At 46.1% G+C, this 25577-nt stretch overlaps 2 protein-coding genes and 1 pseudogene across 2 annotated transcripts in view; all 3 read right to left on the bottom strand.

Annotated features, from left to right (window-relative positions):
• The window catches only part of LOC130298129 (oocyte zinc finger protein XlCOF7.1-like), a 116284-nt gene that overhangs the window by 66761 nt on the left and 23946 nt on the right, over positions 1-25577 (bottom strand). The gene's annotated exons all lie outside the window — the stretch shown is intronic.
• Positions 1950-3056, bottom strand: LOC130298475 (DNA damage-regulated autophagy modulator protein 1-like). The gene is made up of 2 exons (XM_056551341.1): positions 2900-3056; positions 1950-2813 (listed from the first exon to the last, which is right to left on the bottom strand). The coding sequence occupies exons 1-2, from the start codon at positions 3022-3024 to the stop codon at positions 2213-2215; spliced, it is 726 nt and encodes a 241-aa protein (XP_056407316.1). The 5' UTR covers positions 3025-3056; the 3' UTR covers positions 1950-2212.
• LOC130298682 (zinc finger protein 585A-like) overlaps positions 23374-25577 on the bottom strand; it is a 72870-nt pseudogene continuing 70666 nt past the window's right edge.

The raw sequence follows: 25577 nt of genomic DNA, 5'->3' as shown, positions 1-25577 counted from the left end.
CACCTGTTCACCAACACTATATCTTTTTTATATTAGAATTCAATAAATATGTATTTTTAGAAATGCTTTATATATGTATTGTATTATTTTAATGTTTTTTGTACCTTATACTGTGATTTTACCTGTACTCTGTTAACTCCTCCCCCCTGTCTTTGGCGCCCATTTTGGGGCAATATAAACTGTCAACACTGCTATCTTGTTATCCTGATCTGAGGATGGGAGGGATCCTCCCGAAACGCGTCATCTCATCCGTTTTTAATTTTTTGTACTTAATAAATGTCCCGCTGAGGACTTTTTCCAGTATCTCTGGCTTTGCTTCATCCTTCCTATCAGAGCTAGCAGCGCCTATCCCAAGGGTCATTTTCCTGCCTTCTCCCGTAGGCTTGCATTGAGGGGCGGAGCGTGAGGTCACACGAGGGCGGAGGCGTGACGTCACACGCCGTCGACCCTCTGGTCGCCGGTAATCAGACACGGAGCGAACACGCATTGGGGACTGATTACAAACGGGGTGCCGCGTGCAAGATCACGGGGGTCCCCAGCAGCGGGACTCCCGCGATCAGGCATCTTATCCCCTATCCTTTGGATAGGGGATAAGATGTGTAAGCACCGGAGTACCCCTTTAAATATCTATATTCAGGATGGCTGTTCGCATACTGCCACCTATTTTAAGGAGGTGGATATAACCGCTACCTCGACTTTAACAGTTGCCATCTGAAACAATGGAAGAAGAACATTCCATTCGGTCAAATGAAAAGAATCCGAAGGAATTGTTCTTCCACACAAAAATGGCAGCAACCACTAGATAACCTGGAGGATCGTTTTAAACAAAAAGTGTATCCCAAACACCTTATACAAGGAGCACGCCAGAGAGTGGGCGAATTAGAACAAAGTGCTTGCTTGGAAAATAATAAACAGGGTAATGCAGAGGGGGGTTATAATGATGAATTTGATTCTGGTTTTCTATCTACCGTATATACTCGAGTATAAGACGACCCGAATATAAGCCGAGGCCCCTAATTTCACCCCAAAAACCCAGGAAAAGTTATTGACTCGACTATAAGCCTAGGGTGGGAAATACATCATCCCCCCCATGTAATCATCCAGACCCCCGTCATCATCCCCCCCCCCCCTTCATCGGCTGTCTGGGCATGCTGGGAGTTGTAGTTTTAAAACCTCTGGAGGTTTGCAGGTTGAAGACCACTGCGGCCTTCGTCATCATCCCACCCCTTCGTTAGCCTCCCGCCCCCCTTCATCATCATCCCCCCCCTTCATCATCACCGCCTGTCAATCCCTTCATCAGTGGTCTTCAACCTGCAGACCTCCAGATGTTGCAAAACTACAACTCCCAGCATGCCCGGACAGCCATCGGCTGTCCGGGCATGCTGGGAGTTGTAGTTTTGAAACCTCTGGAGGTCCGCAGGTTGAAGACCACTGCAGCCTTCATCATCATCCAGCCCCCCCCCCCGCTTTTTGTTTTGTACTCACCTCCCCTCTGCGGGAAGTTAGGGTGAGCTGTTCCTAGTGAAGTTACCTTGACGACGACGCACAGGGACATTGCGCATGAACGTCCCTGTGCGTCGTCGTCAAGGCAACGTCACTAGTCCGGGGCCGGGCCCGAAGCGCAGAGAAGAGGGCTCCCCGGTGAAAATGCACAGCCCACAACGACTAACCCTCCCCACCGGACGGTCCCCGCAGCATAGATGGCCCGGACCAGCTCACCCTGACTTCCCGCCGAGGGGAGGTGAGTACAAAACAAAAGGGGGGGGGCTGGATGATGACGAAGGCCGCAGTGGTCTTCAACCTGCGGACCTCCAGAGGTCTCAAAAACTACAACACCCAGCATGCCCGGACAGCCGATGGCTGTCCGGGCATGCTGGAAGTTGTAGTTTTGCAACATCTGGAGGTCCGCAGGTTGAAGACCACTGAGAAGGGATTGACAGGTGGAGAGATCACTCGAGTATAAGCCGAGGGGGCGTTTTCAGCACGAAAAATGGTGCTGAAAAACTTGGCTTATACTCGAGTATATAAGGTAAGTATTACAGGTCACACACCAATATTTTAGTTTTTATGTTTTTTTATTTTTTTGTATAGGTAATTTCACCAGCTCATATTATTGTGCCATGATTACTGGCACCATATGTAGTCCCCCCGGTTTTTCCGTGTCCTGTGCAGTATCTCTCCCAGAAGTCCACTTGATGGCCCCCGTGGTGGTCTACACCCCGAAGTCATCAATTCTTACTCTAAGAGAGAGTTTGCAGCTGTTCCTGGAGACGGTTAACATTAACCTCTGCATGGTGGAATAATAGGTCACGGTGTTTATCAGGATCAGTAGAAGCATCACCCACTCGATGATTATGGTGGTGATTTCACGGATCTCGTCCCAGTCTTCATCATTATGGAATAATTCCTGTAATGTTTTATATCCAAAGTAGAAAATTGCGCAGGTAAAAGTCAGGCCACAGCAGGTGCATCTACTATGGTGGATGACTTTGTTTGCTCCTGGTAATTTATACATCTGGATGGACTGCCCAAGGTAGTATAAGGCTTCACATGTAATGGAAATTATCGTGCTGACAAAGTGTATCCTGGGATATTCTTCGGGGGACAATACATGCATGACAGCTGTACCAAAACAGGAGGCCCACACAATGGCCAGCAGGATCCTCTGGATCAGGACCTGATGACCCCTGAACTCTTCAGTATGCATAACCATATACTTATAAATAAGAAAGGTTAGTACCAAAGTGCCAATGGACGTCCCTATGAATCCAATTCTGAATAATATGTTTTCGGGAAAGAAATTTCCCACGTCACTGTGAAGGAAAAGAAACCAATGTTATTATGGATATTTCCTCACTCCCAACCCATGAAATAAGAATCTTGTGCTTGTTTATCTTACCTGATGCTCATCAGTGGCGAGGCTGCATGGCCGAGGACGACCGTCACGATGTAGCTGGTGGCAAGCCAGGCCGCACACCAAAACGCCAACAGAAGGGGGACGAACCCCAAACCTTTTAGCTCCATCTCAGTCAAGAAGAAGAAATAGAAGTTGCTAATCGCACTGTACCAATCTACAGAATGAAGGATCGGGCGGCTGTCAGTGGAATGTCAGGACTCCAGCTGTCTATGACATCACATGTCTGATGTCACGATGACTGCTTGTTTCTTAGAGCTGCCATGATTTAGTATCTGCTATGGAAAGAACCTGATGTTTCTACTATGGACCTTACAGACCCCAGAACCCAAGTAATTAGTGCAGGGGCTCCATTTTGATCATCTCATATTTCACATTATTTGAGTTCCAGGGCTCAGATACATTTGCACCCTCTATAGCAGTGGTCTCTAAGCTGTGAACCCCCAACCGCTGCAAAACCACAACTCCCAGCATGCCCGGACAGCAACTTTGCACAAGGAAATAGTCTAATTAAACTTTTCTTATATATAGAATCCCCGACATCTCCAAGGATAAGCATCTAAGGGTCTCGTTCCATCTTAATGTTATACCTTTTATCAATCAGATCGATGATTCCAAAATGTATGAATATAGGAATAATTCCATATAAGATACAAAAAGTTAGCATCCTCTATTTCTGGAACAGTTTCTGAGTTGCCCATAGCAACCAATCAGATCGCTTCCTTCATGTTTCAGAGGTCTTTTCAAAAATGAAAGAAGCAATCTGATTGGTTGCTATGGGCAACTGCATAACTCTTCCTCTACACTGGTTTTGATGAATCTCCCCCATAGAGAGAGATTTATCAAAACCCAAAACCTGTCCAGAGGAAAAGTTGCTGAGTTGCCCATAGCAACCAATCAGATCGCTTCTTTTATTCTTGAAAAAGCCTATGAAAAATGAAAGTAGCGATCTGATTGGTTGCTATGGGCAACTCAGAAACTTTTCCTCTGGACAGGTTTTGGGTTTTGATAAATCTCTCTCTATGGGGAGATTCATCAAAACCAGTGTAGAGGAAGAGTTGTGCAGTTGCCCATAGCAACCAATCAGATTGCTTCTTTAATTTTGAAAAGGCCTCTGAAAAATGAAAGAAGCGATCTGATTGGTTGCTATGGGCAACTCAGAAACTTTTCCAGGAAAGTAAAGTTTAGCCACAACCAGGGGCGGATCCAGAGTCTAGTCTCGGGAGGGGCACTATTAGAGAATTTCGCGTTGGCGGACAGAAAATAAGGTGTTTCTTAACCCCTTAAGGACTGAGCCCTTTTTCACCTTAAGGACTGAGCCCTTTTTCGCAATTCTGACCACCGTCACTTTACGAATTAATAATGCGAAAACGCTTTTACCGAATATTCTGATTCTGAGACTGTTTTTTCGTGACATACTTTATTTTGGTGGTAAATTTTCGGCGTTACTTGCATCCTTTTTTGGTGAAAATCCCAAAATTTTATGAAAATTTTGAAAATTTAGCATTTTTCTAACTTTGAAGCTCTCTACTTGTAAGGAAAATGGATAGTCACAATAAATTTTATTTTTATTCACAAATACAATATGTCCACTTTATGTTGGCATCATAAAATGGACATATTTTTACTTTTTGAAAAAAGTAGAGCAGCAATTTTCAAAAATTTCATGAAAATTGCTAAATCTGAAGGGACAGATGTTACAGAACTACAACTCCCAGCATGCCTGGGCAGTCGAGGCATGCTGAGAGTTGTAGTTTGGCAATATCTGGAGGGCTACCGTTTGGGCACCACTGTAACATTGGTCTCCAAACTGTGACCTTCCAGATGTTGCAAAACTACAACTCCCAGCATGCCCAGACAGCCTTTGGCCACTGCCCAGCCTTTCGCCACTGACCACAACACTGTAACACCCTGTCCGGGACTCCCAGTGGTGGTCTCGCGTCCACTGTGCTGTGGAAACGGTCCTGCTTATCTTACTGTTTTACATGCCGTGACATCCCCATAGACCACAATGGGCCTATTGGTTTCAATGGGCAAAAACTAGTTAATGCACTAGTCACAGTTCCCTATACCATGAAAGAAGGGAGGGCTCAATATTCACGAATATGCGCTTAATTTTTGCATATGCACAAAAAAATTGAATATTCGTAATTACAAATATATAATGCTATATTCGCAATATTCGTGAATTCACTAATATGCGATGTTAGCAATTAAAATTCGAATTGCGAATATTCGCAAGCAACACTAGTGCCCAACCCCCATCGTGCTCAGCTAATGTTAAAGAAACATATTTCATTCTCGTGCGTTTCCTGCCCCAAAGTAGTGAATTTAAGAAAGAAATAAGAGCTTGGAACCATTTTCTGATATCCATACAGGAGATACATTTAGTATAGAAACATAGAATGTGTCGGCAGATAAGAACCATTTGGCCCATCTAGTCTGCCCAATAGTCTGAATACTATGAATAGTCCCTGTACCTATCTTATATGAAGGATAGCCTTATACCTATCCCTATCTTATATGAAGGATAGCCTTATACCGATCCCTATCTTATATGAAGGATAGCCTTATACCTATCCCTATCTTATATGAAGGATAGCCTTATACCTATCCCTATCTTATATGAAGGATAGCCTTATACCTATCCCTATCTTATATGAAGGATAGCCTTATACCTATCTCTATCTTATATGAAGGATAGCCTTATACCTATCCCTATCTTATATGAAGGATAGCCTTATACCTATCTCTATCTTATATGAAGGATAGCCTTATGCTTATCCCATGGCTAAACTCCTTCACTGTATCTGCAGCGACCATCTCTGCAGGAAGGCTATTCCATGCATCCACTTCTCTCTCAGTAAAGTAATACTTCCTGATATTACTGCAGAAACCTTTGTACCTCTAATATAAAACTGTTTTCTCTATCCTATCCCCTCTGTCTCTTCTTTCTTCTATACATGTTAAGGTCCTTTAACCTTTCCTGGTAAGTTTTATCCTGCAATCCATGTACTAGTTTAGTATCTTCTCTGAACTCTCTCTAGAGTATCTATATCCTTCTGGAGATACGGCCTCCAGTACTGCGCACAATACTCCAAGTGAGGTCTCATCAGTGTTCTGTACAGCGGATGAGCACTTCTCTCTCTCTATTGCTTATACCTCTCCCTATACATCCATGAGCACTTCTCTCTCTTTCTACTGCTTATACCTCTCCCTATACATCCAAAAATTCTACTAGTGTTTCCTGCTGCTCTATTACATTGTCTTCCTACCTTTAAATCTTCCGAAATAATTACTCCTAAATCCCTCTCCTCAGATATTGAGGTCAGGATTGTGTCACATATTCTATATTCTGCCCGAGGGTTTTTATGTCCCAGGTGCATTATCTTGCACTTATCCACATTACATTTCAGTTGCCAGAGTTCTGACCATTCTTCTGGTTTTCCTAAATCCTTTTCCATTTGGCGGATCCCTCTAGGAACATCAACCCTGTTACATATCTTTGTGTAATCAGCAAAAAGACCAATACCGAACCATATAAAGAATCTGTGGGAGTAATATCATCTTGGTGATAGGGGCCCTGTCTGCCATTGCAATGGGAAGTCTAAGCCATGGATCAATTTTATTTTTAATTTGATTTAATAAAGGGGATACATTTTGTTCAGGAAAAAGGCCTGGGTTCATTCTAACTGATATCCCAAGATACTCAATAGTATTGTCAGACTCCAAGACTTCCAGCCCGACCCCAACTCAACTACTAACTATATCAAACAGTAATAGGCTCGAATTGGACCAATTAACCTTCAATCTAGAAAAATTCCCAAAACACTCAATTGTCTGCATAGCTTTCGGGATAGATTTTTCAGAATTTTGAAGCGTAAGAAGCAGATCGTCTGCGTAGAGCAAGAGTTTACTATCCTTACTGTAAATACCAAACCCCCCCATCTCCTCCGTTTGCCTAATAGCTATAGCAAGGGGTTCAATGTATAAAAGAAATAGAAGGGGGGTCAGGGGGCACCCCTGTCTAGTCCCTCTCTCCAAATTAAATGTTTCTGTATGATTCCCATTGACTATAACCTGAGCTGAAGGTTGATCATACAGGACCCTGACCCATTCCAAAAATCTGCCACCCAACCCAAACCTCTCCATCGCCTGCCTGAGGTAGCTACAATCTACCCTGTCGAAGGCCTTCATGGCATCTATCGACAGGATGGATCGGAGCCCCTACTCCGGCATATGAATATTAGCAGACAGCTTAATCAAATTATCATGAATATTTCGGCTCGGTACAAAGACGGTTTGGTCAGTAGCAATAATTTTGTTACAAACCTTGGCCAATCTCATTGCCAAAACCTTGCCAATAGTTTTGGCATCTGAATGTAATAGAGAGATGGGTCTATATGAATCAGCTGAAAGAAGGTTCTTTCCCATTTTTAATAGCAGAATTATCTTTGCTTCACGCATAGTCAATGGGAGAGACCTACTAATACAGGATTCATTGAACACGTTTAAGAGAGATGGCAGGAGCACCTCTCTGAATTCTACATATACCCCAAAAGGAAGGCCATCTGTCCCAGGGGCTGAGTCCTTCGACATAGTAGCCAGGGCCTTATAAACTTCCTGGATAGTGATAGAGCTATTTATGGCTGCAATCTCTTCTGGATCTTAATGTGGTACATCACATTTTGGTACATCTCTTCTGGATGTGGTACATCACATTTTGAAAGAAAATCATTTTTTTTTTTAAAGTATTTATTTATAAATTTTGCATAAAATAAACAAACAGCACAGAAAAGTGCAACCCACAACCAGTACCCCTGTAGGTCCATAAGTCGACGCCATCACATCAACAGGAGGAGTATGACATAGTAGCATTCTATCACGGAAGGAAGCATCCTCAGCACCATCCAGGGAGGCCCCACAATAACAAACAAGCATACATGCACCCTACCACACATCCCAATGACTCCGCCAAGAACCCCATCACCTCCCTTCAAAAAGAGGCTAAAACAGGACACTCCCAGACCGTATGTAGAAAAGTACCTACCTCCACAGAACAACGGAAACATAAATCCGAGGAAGACACCCCTATACGCTTCATCTTAGCAGGCGTATAATATAACCTTTAAACATACCGTGACTGAATCAGCAGGTCCCTACCACTCACCACAGTGGAATAATAGGAGCCCTCAACCTCCTTCCATTGGCCCTCGGACAGGTCAGGTATATCAGCCACCCATTTATGATAAGTGTTAGGGTGGTTTCACACCACGTTTTGTAACTACGGTTCCCGTATATGGCTGGGAGGAGGGGGGGAACGGGGCTTAATCGCGGCACTCGCACTCAGCCGTATAGAGTAACCGTATTTAATGCATGTCTATGAGCCGACCGGAGTGGACCGCAGCCTCCGGTCGGCTGCGTTTTCGGCCGCATGCGGTTTCCCGACCGTAGGCAAAAACACGGTCGACCACGTTTTTGCCTGTGGTCGGGAAACCGCATATGTTCGAAAACGCAGCCGACCGAAGGCTGCGGTCCACTCCGGTCGGCTCATAGACATGCATTAAATACGGTTCCCCTATATGTCTGAGTGCGGGCGGCGCGATTAAGCCCCACCCCTCCCTCCTCCCAGCCGTATACGGGAACCGTAAGTACAAAACGTGGTGCGAAACCACCCTTAGAGCATAGGACTGGGTGAGAGGTTTATTGAGGTCCGCGGTGCCCAGGAGAATCTCCACTTCAGAAAACACAGGAGTAAATGTCAGGGAGCCAAACTGCGCTTGGACCACATGGGAAGCTGGAGATACCTATAAAAGGCACTGCCAGGGATATCATTTCTTTCTTTCATTTCCGCAAAGTAGAGGAAAACCTGATCCTCCCGGAACAAGTGAATCACTAAATTGACTCGTGAGAACCCCAGAACCCGGCCTCCTGTAACCCTTGTAGGCGAGGTAAATGTACATTCCCCCACAGGGGTGCCCTATGGGATATCAACGGTTTATTTTTAATAACTCTTGTGTGAAGAGTGCCGCAACACTCGCACCACCTTGCGGAAAGCCGCTCGCAAAACAAAATACATATGGGAAACACAAACTGGGTGAAAATAGCAACACAACATGCAGATCGCCAGCGCCCCACGCGCTGCACTACCCTCTCTGGAAACCCAGCCACCCCCGCCGGCCCGACACAAAAAGAGAGCGAATCCCGAACTCACAACACCCCATCCTATCAAAGAAAAGCAAAAAACCCAAAACAGACAAAAAACCTGAAATTGAATAATCGGGGAAGGGGAGCAAAAATTAAAAAAGGGGAGGGGGGCCTGCCACCGCCCAGTCAACAATAGGACGACAACCGGAAAAAACAGTAATTCGCGGACCCTCATGCAGCACAAGCTGCGTGTCCCGGATCACCTAAGCAGTTTTGGACCGACGGGCCTGCAAACGCACGAAATAGGCACCCAAAAACACATCAGAAACCCAAGTCCCATAGAAGGAGACAAGGAGAAAGGAAGAGCCCCATCCACATAGCCCCGAAAAAAGCCAGCGCAAAACCTCGGATCAGAAAAACGATGCAAAAGCGATAACCAAAATCCGACCCACCAAGCAACCCAAAAACTCAGGAAAAACCGGTCGCCGACAGCAAGGCCACCCACTCGCGGGCCCAGCCCCTAGGTATACACCTACATCCCACCAACCGCAGAGCAGAAAAGAAAAATCAACCCCCCCGCCATGCGCCGTGCGGCAACCGCACCCCACTAGATCGCAGCACAGCGGGAAAGCCGCCCATTTTTTTTTTTTTTTTTGAATAGTAGGTGATTCACATGAACAGGTGACGAGTACCCAGCATCACATACTAATAATGTTATTTGGATGCACGGAGAACACAGCCAAAATCTCGAACCTCCTTGGAGAGGTGACACAGCAGTTAACTTCCGTTATCACATCCTATTAAATCGAAATAGGAAAACAAACATCAGAGCCTCCTAAGGTTACTACAAGGGGCAATACCAGGTATGAGAAACAAATCCCCTATCCACAGAGACATCTGGAACCTCTGGGACCCTCCTCGACTGTAGCCATCCCGGCCTCCACACCAACACCAACCACTCACAAGCGCCTTACCGTGAGTGCGACCAAGTCGCAGGAGCCACCAAAGCGGACCAAAAAACACACCACTCTGCACGATGACCCACGGGCCGGCCACACGAGCAAACCTTCCGACTCCGCCAGAGGGAGCAACCTCCTGAACCACTACCAGAGAAAAACAGGACAAAGCGTCAACACCCAATACCGACCACAGGGAGCATAGCCCCAAAATAAATCGTAACTCCAAACAGCGAAGAACTAGGTGCAACAAGCCGAGCACAGGAAGAAAGCCAAAAGAGATAATACCAGTGACAACGCCCCGAATGTCAGACCGACAACACGCCACGATCACTCAAATCACACCCTAGAAAAGAAGAAAAGTATCACCAAATTAGAGCGCAACCAAGCGCAGGGACCACGCCAACCCACACAGTATCGTTACAATTCTAGAACATGAGCTGCCGAAGCAAGCACCCAAAGTCCCACAACCAACACCAAGGAAAAAGCACAAACAAAACCCAAGCATGGCAGAAACCCACCGACTACCAAGACCCCAGCACGACATACAGGAGTCCCATGCCTACAAGAGATTGGGAGCAAAACAGGAAAAACATCAGACAAATACACCAGGAGAAATGGAGCAGCGGAGAGATAAACCAAACAAAGGGGGTGAAAACCAAAAGAAACAAAACCGTAACCGGGTGGCGGCCACCAACTCAGGATAAGGAACAAACCTCGGGAGCTAAGTCCGCCAAACCCCGGCCAAAAGACCACTCACCCAAGCGCGCACGGCAGAAAATGATACCATATCAAAGCACCCCGTCAAGAAGAGACGTACCCAACTCCCAACCAGAGACCAACACAGACATACACCATATCCAAGACCCAAACTCAACAAACACACGGGAACAAAAGGACGAACACTGCACAGAACGCAGCCATAAGCACACTAACTGGGGAAGGGGCCAAGCCCCACATCAGAACACTCACCAATTCCCGAAGATGAAGAAGGACAACAGCTGGAGGAACCACTTCACCACCGCCGCAGGCGTGGGACAAGGCACGCTGGAGACCGCCGGGTCGCGGGCACTCCGCCGCAGCACTCCCTACCCCTCCACGGGGGCATTGGAGAGGCAGGAGGAAGAAGGACAGCAGCGGGGGGGGGGGGTGTTTGGGAACTCGGGGCGGAGAGGTGATTGGGAGGCGAGGGGGGGGGGCGCAGTGGCTGCAAGAACCATGGGGAGCACTGGAAAAGCATGAGGAAAAAGGGGGCGGCAGCAGCAGCCACGGCAGCAGTGGGCAGGGGGAGATAAGGGGAGAGGGGGGGTGCTAGTGTGGTGGGGTGAGGAGCGGGTAAATGAGTGGGGACTGTATGAGGGCTCACATAGTTTGCGCCGTGATCTGAAGTTGTCTGCAGTACCCTTGTGGTTTTGAGCGGATTTTGGGATCACTGTTTATTCATATATACAGTAGAAAAAGTGATCAAAATACGCTAATTTGGACTTTGAAATGTATTTATTCAATTATTCCTAATATTATTTATGTATTTTATGTATTTATAACATTTTATTATTTATTTAATTAATTAATTTATTAAATTTTTTTTTTTTTTTTCGCGCACGCCAAAGACTGAGCGCTTCAAATGACGATATATTTTTATACTTCGGACATGTACGCACGCGGCGATACCACATGTGTGTTTATAATACAGTATTTTATGTTTTTTTTTTTTTTGTATGGATGGGGAAAAGGGGGATGAACCAAACATTTATTAGTGAAAGGGTTAAATGATCTTTATTAACGTAACTTTTTTTTTATAGCAAATGCTATAGTATTTATTTAATTTTATTATTTATTTATTTATGGATTATTTATTTTTTGTGCGTACGCCATAGACTGAGCACTTCAAATGAGGATCGATATATTTGTATACTTCGGACATGCACGCACGCACGCGGCGATACCACATGTGTGTTTTTTTTTTTTTTTTGTGCAATGCTATAGCTCCCATAGGAGCTATAACACTGCACACACTGATCCTGACACTGATCACTTGCCGTGTATTAACATGGCAATGATCGGTGTTATCTACGATTGATTGCTCATGCCTGAATTTCAGGCTTGGAGCAATCAATTAACGAGCGGACGCACAGGAGGCAGATGAGTGACCCTCCTGCTGCGTCCCAGCTGATCGGGACATCGCGATTTTATCGCGATGGTCCCGATCAGCCCGACTGAGCAGCCGGGATGCTTGTAATTTCACTGTCAGACGCGGTGATCAACTTTGATCGCCGCGTCTAAAAAGGTAATGCCGGACATCTGCCCGATCGGCGGTGTCCGGCATTAGCATGGGTCCTGGTTGCTAAGAGCAACCGGGACCCAGCGGATATAATGCGCGCTCAACTTGTGAGCGCACATTGAAAGGCCGGGAAACTATTAAACCCCTGATTGGTGCTCCTCCTTTTTTTGCAGCACCTTGTACTGCTGTGTGCTCCTAAGTGGTGATCTCCAAACTGCAGCCCAACAGATGTTGCAAAACTACAACTCCCAGCATGCCCTGACAGCCAACGGCTGTCTGGGCATGCTGGGAGTTGTAGTTTTTCAACATCTAGAGGGCCACAGTTTTTAGATCTGTGCATGGTGACAATCAGCTGTCCAAGACAGTTGATGTCACCTACACAGGATCACTAGGAGGGGTAACGGGGTTGTTTAGGGGTCTTTGTGTTTTTGTTTTTTTTTATTGTGCAGAGATACACAGCTCTGATCTTCTCACTGATCTCCTTGCACTGAGGAGATCGGAGCTGTGAAAGGCAGTTTTTTCAACTGTCTTTGCTGTGATTGGTCAATCTGGATTAATTGACCAATCACAGCGACAGGGGGCAGGGCCAGGTTCCCGTGGCCGATGTCTGCGACGAACAGCTGTCTATGACACCTGAAGTCACTTCTCTGTCACAGCATGTTTACGTGTTGTGACAGTTTAGCTTCAGGACAAGCCGGCTCGTCCTGTGTCTGCAAGCAGTTAAAGGGGTACTTTTTTTTTTTTTAATCAACTGGTGCCAGAAAGTTAAACAGATTTGTAAATTACTTCTATTAAAAAATCTTAATCCTTCCAGTACTTATCAGCTGCTGAATACTACAGAGGAAATTCTTTTCTTTTTGGAATACAGGGCTCTCTGCTGACATCACAAGCACAGTGCTCTCTGCTGACATCTGTGTCCATTTTAGGAACTGTCCAGAGTAGGAGAAAATCCCCATAGCAAACATATGCTGCTCTGGACAGTTCCTAAAATGGACAGAGATGTCAGCAGAGAGCACTGTGCTCGTGATGTCAGCAGAGAGCACTGTGTTCCAAAAAGAAAAGAATTTCCTCTGTAGTATTCAGCAGCTAATAAGTACTGGAAGGATTAAGATTTTTTTTTTTTTATAGAAGTAATTTACTAATCTGTTTAACTTTCTGGCACCAGTTGATTTAAAAAAAAAAAAGGTTTTCCACCGGAGTACCCCTTTAATATTGTATGTTGACTTCCGGTTCCGGCGCGGCCATGTGAGGAGCGGAGGGACGGAGCTCCTGTACCCCACACCCCAGAACGGCACAGTACCGGGCGACTTTGCCCCGCTCGCGGTCCCTGCACGAACCTGCTCCCCCGTGAGGGCTCCGGAGACCAGCCAGCAGCGAAGATCTCACTCCCCGTGCTTTACCGGGCAGCGCAGCGATCTCGGAGTTCCGGAAGCTGACTGCGATAGTGGGTGCCGGAGAGAGGACCGGGATTGCAGCTGGGCGGCCTGAGGAAGACTGCAGAAAACCCGGTGAGCACAAAAACAGGTGCCCGCAGTCAGGACAAGCTCCGGGGCGGGTAGAGGGGGCCCTCATCGGGTGCACTCAGCTGGTTACCTGCACAGCGCCACTCAGCGCCATCTTGGCCCCTCTGAGCCACCACTGACTATTCTTCCCTGTTCCCTGCTGAGCTGCTATTGCAACAGGGCATTCCCACACTGACTTTAGGGAGTGACTACATAACGGACATAACAGCCAAGTCATGGATAAATTTGTCCACAAGGGACCTCAGGGCCCGGCAGTCTCTGGATTGCACGCATCTCCTGCGCCCTCTGGGCCCCCCCGCCCCCCTACCCCTCAGCACGAGACCACAAACGGCGCCTCTATTTCTGCTGCAATGGAAGTGACTGGTAGCCAACTCCTGTTCTCTCAACTTGCAGAGTCCCCTGGTCTGGGGGTCCAGCTCTCAGATGCCATGGCCGCAGGACCCTCTGTGGGGGGTTTACCGGCCCACCCTGATCTACAGGCACTGGCCGCAGCGCTAGTTTCTCTCATCACCCCCACGATACAGAGAACTTTAGAAAATACCATACGTGACACCCTAACGCAGATACGCATGGATTTGGGCGCTCAGGAGGGCCGCATTGGCGAGATGGAGCATAGAATTGTTGCGCTTGAGGATGAGAACAGCGGCCTGGCTACTAAATTGCGCCAAATGGACACAGATTTATGCTATGTTAGCGGAAAGCTGGAAGATTTAGAGAACCGTTCACGGCGCAGCAATCTGCGTTTGGTAGGCGTTACTGAGTCGCTCCTTCCTGCGGACCTTCAAGATTTTTGCGAGAGTGATCTACCTAAGGCGCTGGGTCTGCCACACAAATGCAGGGTGGAGAGGGCACACCGTATAGGCAAATTGCCTGACCGTAATGTTGCTTCCAAGGCGGGTGTAGATAGCCGTCCGCGTCAAGTCATATTTAAACTGCTCGACTACAACGACAAGGTTAGCATCCTGAGAGCGTTTCGAAAGCGCACAACACCTCTGACATTCCGTAACAAGAAGATGCTGATATTTGAAGATTTTTCGGCTGATGTAGCAAAGAGAAGGAAAGCTTTCAGCAATGTTTGCACTGCCTTATACAATGCCAAACGCCGCTTTCAACTGCAATACCCAGCCACATTAAAAGTGCACATGCCGGATGGATCTTTTCGCTCCTACCAGACTCCGTCAGCAGCCGAGGTGGAACTGCGAGATGTGCTAGTGGACCACCAGAGACACCCCAGACATTCACCTGCCCGCCAGGACCCCTCAAGAGATCAAGGTCCCCTGGCACAGAGACCCGCCCGTCGTAAGGAGGGGAGGGACCGATCACCTGCAGAGGGAAGGAAGAGAAAGAAGTCTCCAAAACGGAGGAGCAGAAGCCGTAGTAGCAGATCCTCGTCACCGGACTGAATCCCGGTCTTCCAGCTATTGTTTCCACGCACCCCCCCTCTCTTTTTTCTTTCTTTTCCCCCAGCTTCCGATAAAGTACACGGACATGAGGTCTTGCAGAGCAGCTGATCCAGGATGACATCATAGAAGCTACTCTCATTTCTACCACGGCTGAGAATATAGGACTGCACTGTATAACGGGTATTGTTCATCCTTATCCCCCGTGCTTGACTCTTGGGACTTGAGATTTTGAGTTATTGGCCATAATATTTTGAGGGGACTGTTCCATTATTACAGATTGGACCATGGCGGCTCTTTGTATATCGTTAATGGGTATGTTTCGGGAGTGGGGCGGGGTCAGGTGTACGGGTGGGTGTGGGGAGGGGTGTTCCTGTCTCCTCTCATGTCTGAAAAAAGTGAAGTCCACATCCAGTCAGGGGGTTGCCATTTTTCCACACAGGGCTTCCCTCACTGTTGGAGTTACAGATATGGTTTTTTCATGTTTTTTTTATAATTTAAATGTTTTTTTCTTACGAGCTGCGCAGGCAGGGGCACACTCTAAGTTGAAAGGTTCAGGATTACTGTGGCGCTCCCCTTCTGCGAGCTCTTGTCATGTGCTGAGGTACTTCGATAACTTGCGCTGGCGATCCCTGCTCTTCCCCTGTCTGCCCATAGTCCTGGGAGTTTCCCTTGGGTGGGTTTTTGTGTTGTGTCCCTACGTCTCCCTGTGCATTACTGTTACCCTTCCTCACTGTATTCACGATGTGTAGAATTGTTTCGTGGAATGTGAAGGGTCTAAGATCACCTCAGAAGAGAATGTCCATCCTTCGATATCTCAAGCGCTTGAGGCCGGATGTGGTTCTTTTGCAGGAGACACATCTGACCGCAACCGATTTCCCTAGAATGAGGAAGTTGTGGGTGGGTAGTGTGTATGGTTCCCCGGCGGTGGACCGAAAGGCGGGTGTATTGATTCTGATACACAAGGCATTCCAACACCATTTAATCTCCCATACACATGATGATGCGGGACGTCTTTCCCATATTTCCTTAATACATGGCGAGCAATCTTATGCTATTTATAATGTATATGCACCGAATGGAGATAACGCCTCTTTCTTTCGCTCCCTAACAGATGAGTTAACTAGTTCAGCAGGTCTGCAGGTAGTGGTTGGAGGTGACCTGAACTCGGTGGTGGATCCTCTGGTGGACAGGAGAGGGGCGACATCGACGCCAGTGGCCATCCGACAGAGTGACAGGGTCCTGCAACCGTTTCTGTCCAGTACAGGCTTGGTGGATGCCTGGAGACATTTTCATCCCGATGGTCGTGAGTATACGCACTACTCCCACACACACAATTCCTGGTCCCGAATTGATTACCTCATGATAAGTCCTTCCCTTTGCCCTAGGGTGACTGTAACGGACATCTCCGACCTGATCATTTCTGACCACTCCCCTGTAGTGTTGGAGTTTCGGCAATCACACCCGAAGGGGACTGACTTTTTGTGGCGCTTCCCTTCTTATTTAGCGAAGGATGAGTCTTTTCAAGAACTTCTTCGGGGGTGGTGGCTGGAATTTCAAACTGACAATGCCCAACATGAAGGGGACCCTGCCCTTTTCTGGGAGACAGCCAAGGTAGTCCTGAGAGGTAAAATAATGGCCTATCATTCCACGTTAAAGCGTAAGTCGCAAGAGGGACATGCGGCCGCCAGTTCTCGCTTAGCCGCAGCATATTCCAAGTTTGTATCTTCCTCGACCCCCCCCAATAAACTGGCGTGGCAGACAGCACGTGCCGACTATGAACTATGGTTAGACAGGAGGGAGCGAATTTATCGCTCACATTACGATCTCCAGCTGTTTAAACAGGGAAACAAGGCAGGTCGCTTGCTGGCTAGACTAGCGAAGGGTCCACATTCATCTGCGCATGTGCTTGCTCTGAAGGACACCCAGGGCCAAATTAGTAGAGACCCGAAGGCTGTAAGTGCTCTATTGGGTGCTTACTATGCGGACTTGTACTCCGCTCCACCTGACGCAGGTACAGAGGGCCGGGACTTTTTGGAAAAAGTGAGTCTCCCAAAGTTGTCTGAGGACCAACGACGAGAGCTGAACATAGCCATCACAGTAGAAGAGGTTAGGGGGGCTATCAGATCTCTAGCCAATGGGAAGGCCCCGGGACCGGACGGTTATCCGGGGGAATTTTATAAACCCCTAGTTGATCAGGTCACTCCTGCCCTGACGGCTTACTTTAATGGTGTCCTATCTGGTGTAAACTTGTCGGCGGGGGCAAAACTAGCCTTCATTAAGGTTCTCCCCAAGCCGGGCAAGGATCCGCTAGATCCTGGCTCCTATCGTCCAATATCACTTATTAATCAGGATGTTAAATTACTTACCAAAATATTAGCGGACCGGTTAGCGAAACTGTTGCCCGAGTTGATAGGGGATCATCAAGTGGGCTTTGTAAAAACGCGTTCAGCTGTCACGAACATACGGAAGGTTCTAGCGGTCATGGATGGTGTAGGCAGAAGGCCTGCGGTTATGCCCCACCCTGCACTGCTCGCTCTAGATGCGGAAAAAGCGTTCGATAATGTCCGGTGGGATTGGTTGCATTTGGTTCTAGAACGCTTTGGTATCACAGGGAGGTTCAGTGGTTTCCTGGAAAACCTCTATTCTGGCCTGGCAGCCAGGGTGTATACCCCGGGCTTTTTGTCTCCATATATCCAACTGCATAGAGGGACACGACAGGGGTGTCCTTTATCGCCCCTTTTGTTTGATTTAGCAATTGAACCCTTGGCGCGCTTTTTGCTCGCTTTGGACACGTACAAGGGTATAGCGGTGGGTTCCAGAGAACTCAAAATATCCTTGTTTGCAGATGATGTGCTAATGTTCTTGGATGACCCAGGGCGGGATGTTCCCAAGGTATTGTCTTTTCTAGCCGGGGTGGAAGGTTTCATGGGCTATAAAGTGAACGCATCCAAAAGTGTGCTCCTTCCTTTGGGGAAGGGCCAGCCTCACTGGGAGCGGATGGCTGGGGATTTAGGGATCACTTATAGCACTTCTTCCATTCTCTACCTGGGGATTAGGATAGGGAGAACCGCGGATACACTATATGCGTTGAATTTTACCCCGGTGATTAAGAAGATAGTGGACGAGTTGGCACGGTGGAAAGACCTTCCGCTGTCCTTTATGGGACGTTGTCATCTGGTGAAGATGATAAGTTTTCCCAGGCTACTTTACCCTCTGCAGACACTCCCAATATTGCTGAAGCACGTAGATGTCAGGACACTCAACGCAGCATTCACTAAATTCATATGGCATGGGAAGAGACCCAGAATTGCGCTTAAAAAGTTGATGCTGTGTAGGATGGAAGGGGGGGTCAACCTTCCCAATGTGAGGGGTTACAACTTGGTATGCTTGTTCCGCAATGTGATGGATTGGTTGCATGATTCATCATACTTCTCTAACCTATTGATTGAGCGAGAGCAGGCGGCACCGTGGTCATTGACAGCCCTACTGCATACTTCCTACACTAAGCTACCCCCGCAGGTCAAGAGCTCGCAGGTCCTTAGGGATACCATTATTACATGGAAGGAACTCCGTAAGACTTTTGGCCTATCGCACTTGTTGTCCAAGCGAATGCCACTCAGAGGACACCCTGAATTCTCTCAAGGGACTTCATCTACCTGGCTTGCTCTTTGGGAGAGGGGGGGGGGGTTTTGAGGGCTAGTGATTTGTGGGACGAGGATCGAAGGTCATGGCTTTCACCTGCAGAGATGGTAACAAAATTCTCTTTACCCCAAACTCAATTGATCTATGCAAATCAATTATACTCCTTTTGTTCGACCCGACTTAGGAACCTGACAGTGGAAGCCCCTGTCCACTCTTTTGATGACATAGTGGGGGATGGTCCGAGGAAGACTTCCATTTCCCAATTATACCTAGCTTTACGGGGGAGACTTTTAAAATTCGACCCAAAACGCCTGTTTACCACATGGGAGAGATGGACTGGGGACCCAGACATTCATGAGACTATACTTACGGGATGGGAAGCGGTTTGTAAACAGGTTATCAATGAACGATGGAGGGAGACCTATTTTAAAGTTTCCCACGCAGCCTTGTACGGCTTTAATATCCCACCGTCGCCTTGTTTCCCTGAGCGTATAACACACTGCCCCAAATGTCTTACACCTATGACAAATCTTTTTCACGGGATCTGGGACTGTGCTCACTCGGCTGGCTACTGGCGCTCGATCTGCTCCTACATCAGAGACCACTGGCGGGTAAGTCTTCCTTTTAAGGTTCAGACCCTTATATTTCACCAGCTTCGTCCTCCGGAGGAGGATCGGACGGGGATCCAGAGGATCCCTAAAATAATACATGTGGTCTTGCTGGTTGCTCTCCGATGCTTGTTTCTCCGGTGGTTGGAGGACCGGGTACCGGACCTGCAATTATTGATAACTCAATTGAAGTTCTTTTTAGGGGTAGACAGATTGGATGCTGAACGCCATTGCAACTCTGGCACGGCACGTTTCTTCGAAAAGTGGACACCGTTCATTGTTACACACTATAATCCCCGGGAGGTAGCCGACATAGTATATCCTTTTAGACACACCACATGGTACCTTACGGAATCATTGAAAGGGACGCTGGGGGCATTACAGCTTCCTGATTCAGTTTAGACTGTAAGGATTCAGCTTATTGAATCCTCGGGGAGAGAGGGAATCCTACATCACTTCACTACAGCACCTCAGTATTTGTCATTTTTAAGACAGTTATTGTATTGTATGTTGGATCGCGGTCCGTTATTTTTCCCAGATGGGGATCGTGATATTTCTGATATGTTTTTGTGTTATTCTGAAAATGTTGAATAAAAATATGTTGCAAAAAAATATTGTATGTTGAGGGACCACTGTACTATTCATGAAAAATGTTTTCACATGGCTAATCCCTGTCAAATGCATGCCCTTCATAAGGCAATGCTATGTCCTAAAGAGGTAGATGTAACCGGTGTTTATGGATAAGAGCAAGTGATGCCACTCAGCCAATCACCGGCTGAGGCACTACATCACTGCCGCCGGTGATTTGGTGAGAGGGCGGTCACCTGCTCTTATCCAAGAAGGTGGGGACTGGAGCACATCAAGGAAACATAGGTATCTGGGGCCCCATACAGGAGATCCCAATGGTTAGACCCCCCACAATCAGACAATCATCCCCGATTCTGTGGGTTGAGGATAAATCTCTGATGAGTCCAATTCCCTGGAGTACCCCTTAAAGGGGTACTCCAGGCAAAAACATCTTATCCCCTATCGAAAGGATAGGGGATAAGATGTATGATCGCGGGGTCCGGCCGCTAGGACGCCCCGCGATCTCCCTGCAGCACCCGCTTTCTATGCATAACTGCGTCTGATGTTTCGGAAACCTCTGGGCTTCTGAGACGGGGACGTGACGTCACGCCCCCTCCATTTATGTCTATGGGAGAGGACATTGAGGCCGTTACGCCCCCTCCCATAGAAATGAATTGAGGGGGCGTGGCGTAACGTCACGTCCCCGTCTCAGAAGCCCAGAGGGTGCTGCAGGGAGATCGCGGGGGTCCCAGCAGCGGGCCCCCCGTGACCAGACATGTTATCCCCTATCCTTTCGATAGGGGATAAGATATTTTTGCCCAGAGTACCCCTTTAAAGGTTCTGATCTATAATAAAGCACCTAGATGATGGTTATAGATTACATTTATGTATCTCTTCGCCTAAAATTCGCACAAGGAACTTATTGTAAGTGTTCCTCATTTCATTTTGAGTACTACAGCTTCTATATCTTGTGCTTTACCTTAAATACCTACCAGAGATATATGATGGATGAGTAGTGCAGAGTGTATTAATATATCGTGTTCATATATCTAAAGATCAGGTATTTGCCCATTCTATACCATTTGGTGTCAGGTTTTCTTTCCAGAATAATATCCATATAGGTTATGTAAACTAATTCATGTGATTTTTGTTGTTCTATTTGTAATGTCGGTGACTGGCATGGAGCACGTTCCGCTGCTTACCTCTGTAGAGCTGCCAAACTCAGTTCCCCCTCCCCGCTACTCTTTCTGGTGCATCCTGTAGTGGCCGCTTGTGAGAATGTTCTATTTCTTTAAGAGTTCATGCACGTCTCCGATTCCAATCCACCTCCAATCCCTGCCATGCACCACCTATATGACTCTGCTCCACCCATTTCCTGATGCCTGAGTAATATTGTAACCTGTCTACTAGTGAAAGTGTCTGTTCTGTTATGTTACTGACCCAAACCTGTTACCTGACTTTGCCTTTGTCAGTTCCTGCCGTGCCTTGTTTATTCTCCAGTATATGACCCAGACTGTCAACCACGGCTTTGTATTCTGAGCAGGCTAACACCACCTGGCTGCTTCTGAGCTACTCAGCTCTGCTATTAACATATATATATATAAATCTGCTACATCAGACTATTTTTTGCACTTTTACCATCTACAGCATCAGCTTCCCCATCCTGCCTATATCCTTTGGTGCTCGGCCGGCTGCCACTTAACTGGGACCATTCTTATGGCAGCGACCTGGTATCTCTCCTGCAGCTGAAGTCCAGCTTCTGCATTCAAGAGCGGGATAAAAGGTAAACACCAGTGGAATACTTAGACTCTGCTCCCAAGTTTGTCCCAAAGCCAAACCAGTAAGTAGCACAATGGATCCACACCCGCTCGGGCGTTACACTATGGAAATGTAGTTATTAACTAAGCTTAGAAATGATTCATTAATATTCTTTATATCCATATCTGACTTATGTGTCCTTGATATTCATATGTATATTATCTTCTCATATCACTGTGTTTGTTATTTACTCATCTTTATTATTTGTAACTAATACATTTGCATTTTTTTTTATAATATCTAGTGCTACAGACATATGGAAATACACTGCTCAAAAAAATAAAGGGAACACTTAAACAACACAATGTAACTCCAAGTCAATGACCCTTCTGTGAAATCCCACTGTCCAGGCGTTGTAGGGAGGTCATACGGGCACGTGGAGGCCACACACACTACTGAGCCTCATTGGGACTTGTATTAATGGACATTACATAAAGTTGGATCATCCTGTAGTGTAGTTTTCCACTTTGATTTTGAGTGTGACTCCATATCCAGACCTCCAGGGGTTGATACATTTGATTTCCATTGATCATTCTTGTGTGATTTTGTGTGACGAAAGTATTTCATACGATTAGTTCTTTCAGATCTAGAATGTGTTATCTTAGTGTTCCCTTTATTTTTTTTAACAGTGTATAAAGTAATAAATGTCATATTTTTTGCATAATTCCACATAAATTGTTGTCAGTGATTGGTTGTGGGGTCAGGTCCTGCTCAGATGCATCGTCTCAGAAACAGGAAGAAAAGACGAGCAGTGGGGGGTGGAAGTAACCGGACTTTGTTGGGAGCAGGGAAGGTAAGTATTGTATATTTTTAGTAGCCCCCTAGAAACATATTCAAAATTATGAAAACCTAAAATAACCTTTAAGTGAATATATGTACTAGATACAGTTCCAATAAAAAGTAAGTGAACTCTCTGACATACGTGGATTTGTGTCTGATGTGCGGAGGTTTACTCCGTGTGCTCAATAACACATACAACTCTTATTAGTACAAAGAAACATCCAAGATATAAAGACACAAAGAAGTCACCATAGAAACCAAAAAGAGGTAACTGAGCCGTCACTTCTCTCCCACAATCCTGGGGCCGCTCATTGTTATATGTACAAACTACTGGAAACTACAGGCCCTGCTGCTGTGTGCACCGACACCTAGAGAATCCCAGGAGCGAAGTTCCCAAAGGATAGGGATAAGATGTCTGATCGCGGGGATCCCGCCATTGGGGACCCCTGTGACCTCTCCTGCTGCACCCTGTACATCAGCAGCCTGGAGCTTTGTTTGCTCTGTGGCTGATGACTGCCACACCCCATCCCATAGACTTGCATTTAGGGGGCGGGGCGTGACATCACAATACCCCGTCCCCTGTCATCAGCCACGGAGCAAACAAAGCTCCAGGCTGCTGATGTACGGGGGTGCAGCAGGAGAGATCGCAGGGGTCCCCAATGGCGGGACCCCCGCGATCAGACATCTTATCCCCTATCCATAGGATAGGGAATAAGATGTCTAGGGGTGGAGTACCCCTTTAACACGCTGTCAGTATCCTACACTGCACACCATTTCTATTAATGTGTGAGATGGCTCCACCCCCTCTGTCTATACCCACCTTCTATTTCCTTAGGACTATGCTCCCCTATACACATAACAAGTGACCCCTCCCCTGAGGAGCCTCGTCCACCCAATCCCCATATCAGCAGCTGTGCGCGCTGGAAGATCTTATCTCATATATTCCTTACTTCTTATATATCCCTGTACAGTTATTGTTAGAACCACAAACATTAACCCTTCCTTACCCTGTTCCCCCATCAGACCTGTGTAATATGGAGGCAGGGGGCCTATGGTACGCCATGACAGCCGGGGCCAACAATTGTCTATAAATGTTCCCCAACACCTATAGGACTTTTTATAATGTGTAAAGTTCTTCCATCAGAATAATGTCCTAGAAGCCAGAAGATAGAAGTGATTTTGTGTCTCTAATCTGGTCATGTCCTGGAATTCTTCATCACTGGAATAAGTCCCTTCTCTCTGAGGTGTTTGGGTCTCCAGTAGCAGCTCCCCATGGATTATGCCTGTTGGGTCTTCTCCATGAGGAGCAGTGAATATCACAACCATATATCACACTCTTCTCCTACCATGTAAACTATAGTGATGACATCGCTGGATCGGTGACTACGTTCTAAAAGAAAACTTTTATTAACAATTGGGAACAAGTTTGGAGATGCAGTATATGATATATGTATAAATGTCAGATATCCTATGTACATGGATAATATATAGATGTGTTATCTGCATCATTTATTGCTCTGAATTATCTTCTCTCCTGTGTGAATTCTTAGATGTTTGATAAGTATTGATTTCTCAGTATAACATTTCCCACATTCTGAACATGAAAATGGCTTCTCTCCTGTGTGAGTTCTTTGATGTTTAACAAGACTTGATTTGTCAGTAAAACATTTCCCACATTCAGAACATAAAAATGGCTTCTTTCCTGTGTGAATTTTTTCATGTTTGACAAGTACGGATTTCCGAGTAAAACATTTCCCACATTCAGAACATGAAAATGGCTTCTCCCCTGTATGAACTTTTAGATGTCTGATAAGATGTGGTTTCACAATATAACATTTCCCACATTCAGAACATGAAAATGGCTTCTCCCCTGTGTGAAGTTTTTGATGTTTGATAAGTACTGATTTACGAGAAAAACATTTTCTACATTCAGAACAAGAAAATGGCTTCTCCCCTGTGTGGGTTTTTTGATGACGAACAAGGCTTGATTTCTTAATAAAACATTTTCCACATAGTAAACAAGAAAATGTATTCTTTCCTGTGTGAGTTTTTTTATGTTGAACAAGATTTGATTGCTTATTAAAACCTTTCCCACATTCTGAACATGAAAATGGCTTCTCTCCTGTGTGAGTTTTTAGATGTCTGACAAGATGTGATTTCGCAATATAACATTTACCACATTCTGAACATGAAAATGGCTTCTCTCCTGTGTGAATGTTTAGATGTCTGACAAGATGTGATTTCGCAATATAACATTTACCACATTCTGAACATGAAAATGGCTTCTCTCCAGTGTTAGTGTGAATTTTTAGATGGTTAACAAGATATGATTTTTGAGCAAAACATTTCCCACATATTGAACATGAAAATGGCTTCTCTCCTGTGTGAGTTCTCTGATGTGCGACAAGAAAGGATTTATCTATAAAACATTTCCCACATTCTGAACATGAAAATGGCTTCTCCCCTGTGTGAATTCTTTGATGGAGAACAAGATTTGATTTCTGAGTAAAACATTTCCCACATTCTGAACATGAAAATGGCTTTTCCCCTATGTGACTTCTTTGATGCTTAACAAGATGTGATTTATCGGTAAAACATTTTCCACATTCAGAACATGAAAATGGTTTCTCCCCTGTATGAGTTCTTTGGTGTTTAACAAGATTTGGTTTCTGAGCAAAACTTTTCCCACATTCAGAACATGAAAATGGCTTCTCCCCTGTATGAGTTCTTTGATGTTTAACAAGACTTGATTTCTGAGTAAAACATTTCCCACATTCTGAACATGAAAATGGCTTCTCCCCTGTGTGAGTTCTTTGATGTTTAACAAGGCTTGATTTCAAAGTAAACGATTTTCTACATTCTGTGCATGAAAATCGCTTTTCCTTATTTTGTTTAACAGACTGAGATGAATCTTTAGGTCGGACTTGTATAACAGGAT

This window comes from Hyla sarda, chromosome 1 (genome assembly GCF_029499605.1).
Source record: "Hyla sarda isolate aHylSar1 chromosome 1, aHylSar1.hap1, whole genome shotgun sequence".
Classification (NCBI taxonomy): domain Eukaryota; kingdom Metazoa; phylum Chordata; class Amphibia; order Anura; family Hylidae; genus Hyla; species Hyla sarda.
This window is presented reverse-complemented; position numbering and strand designations above follow the sequence as displayed.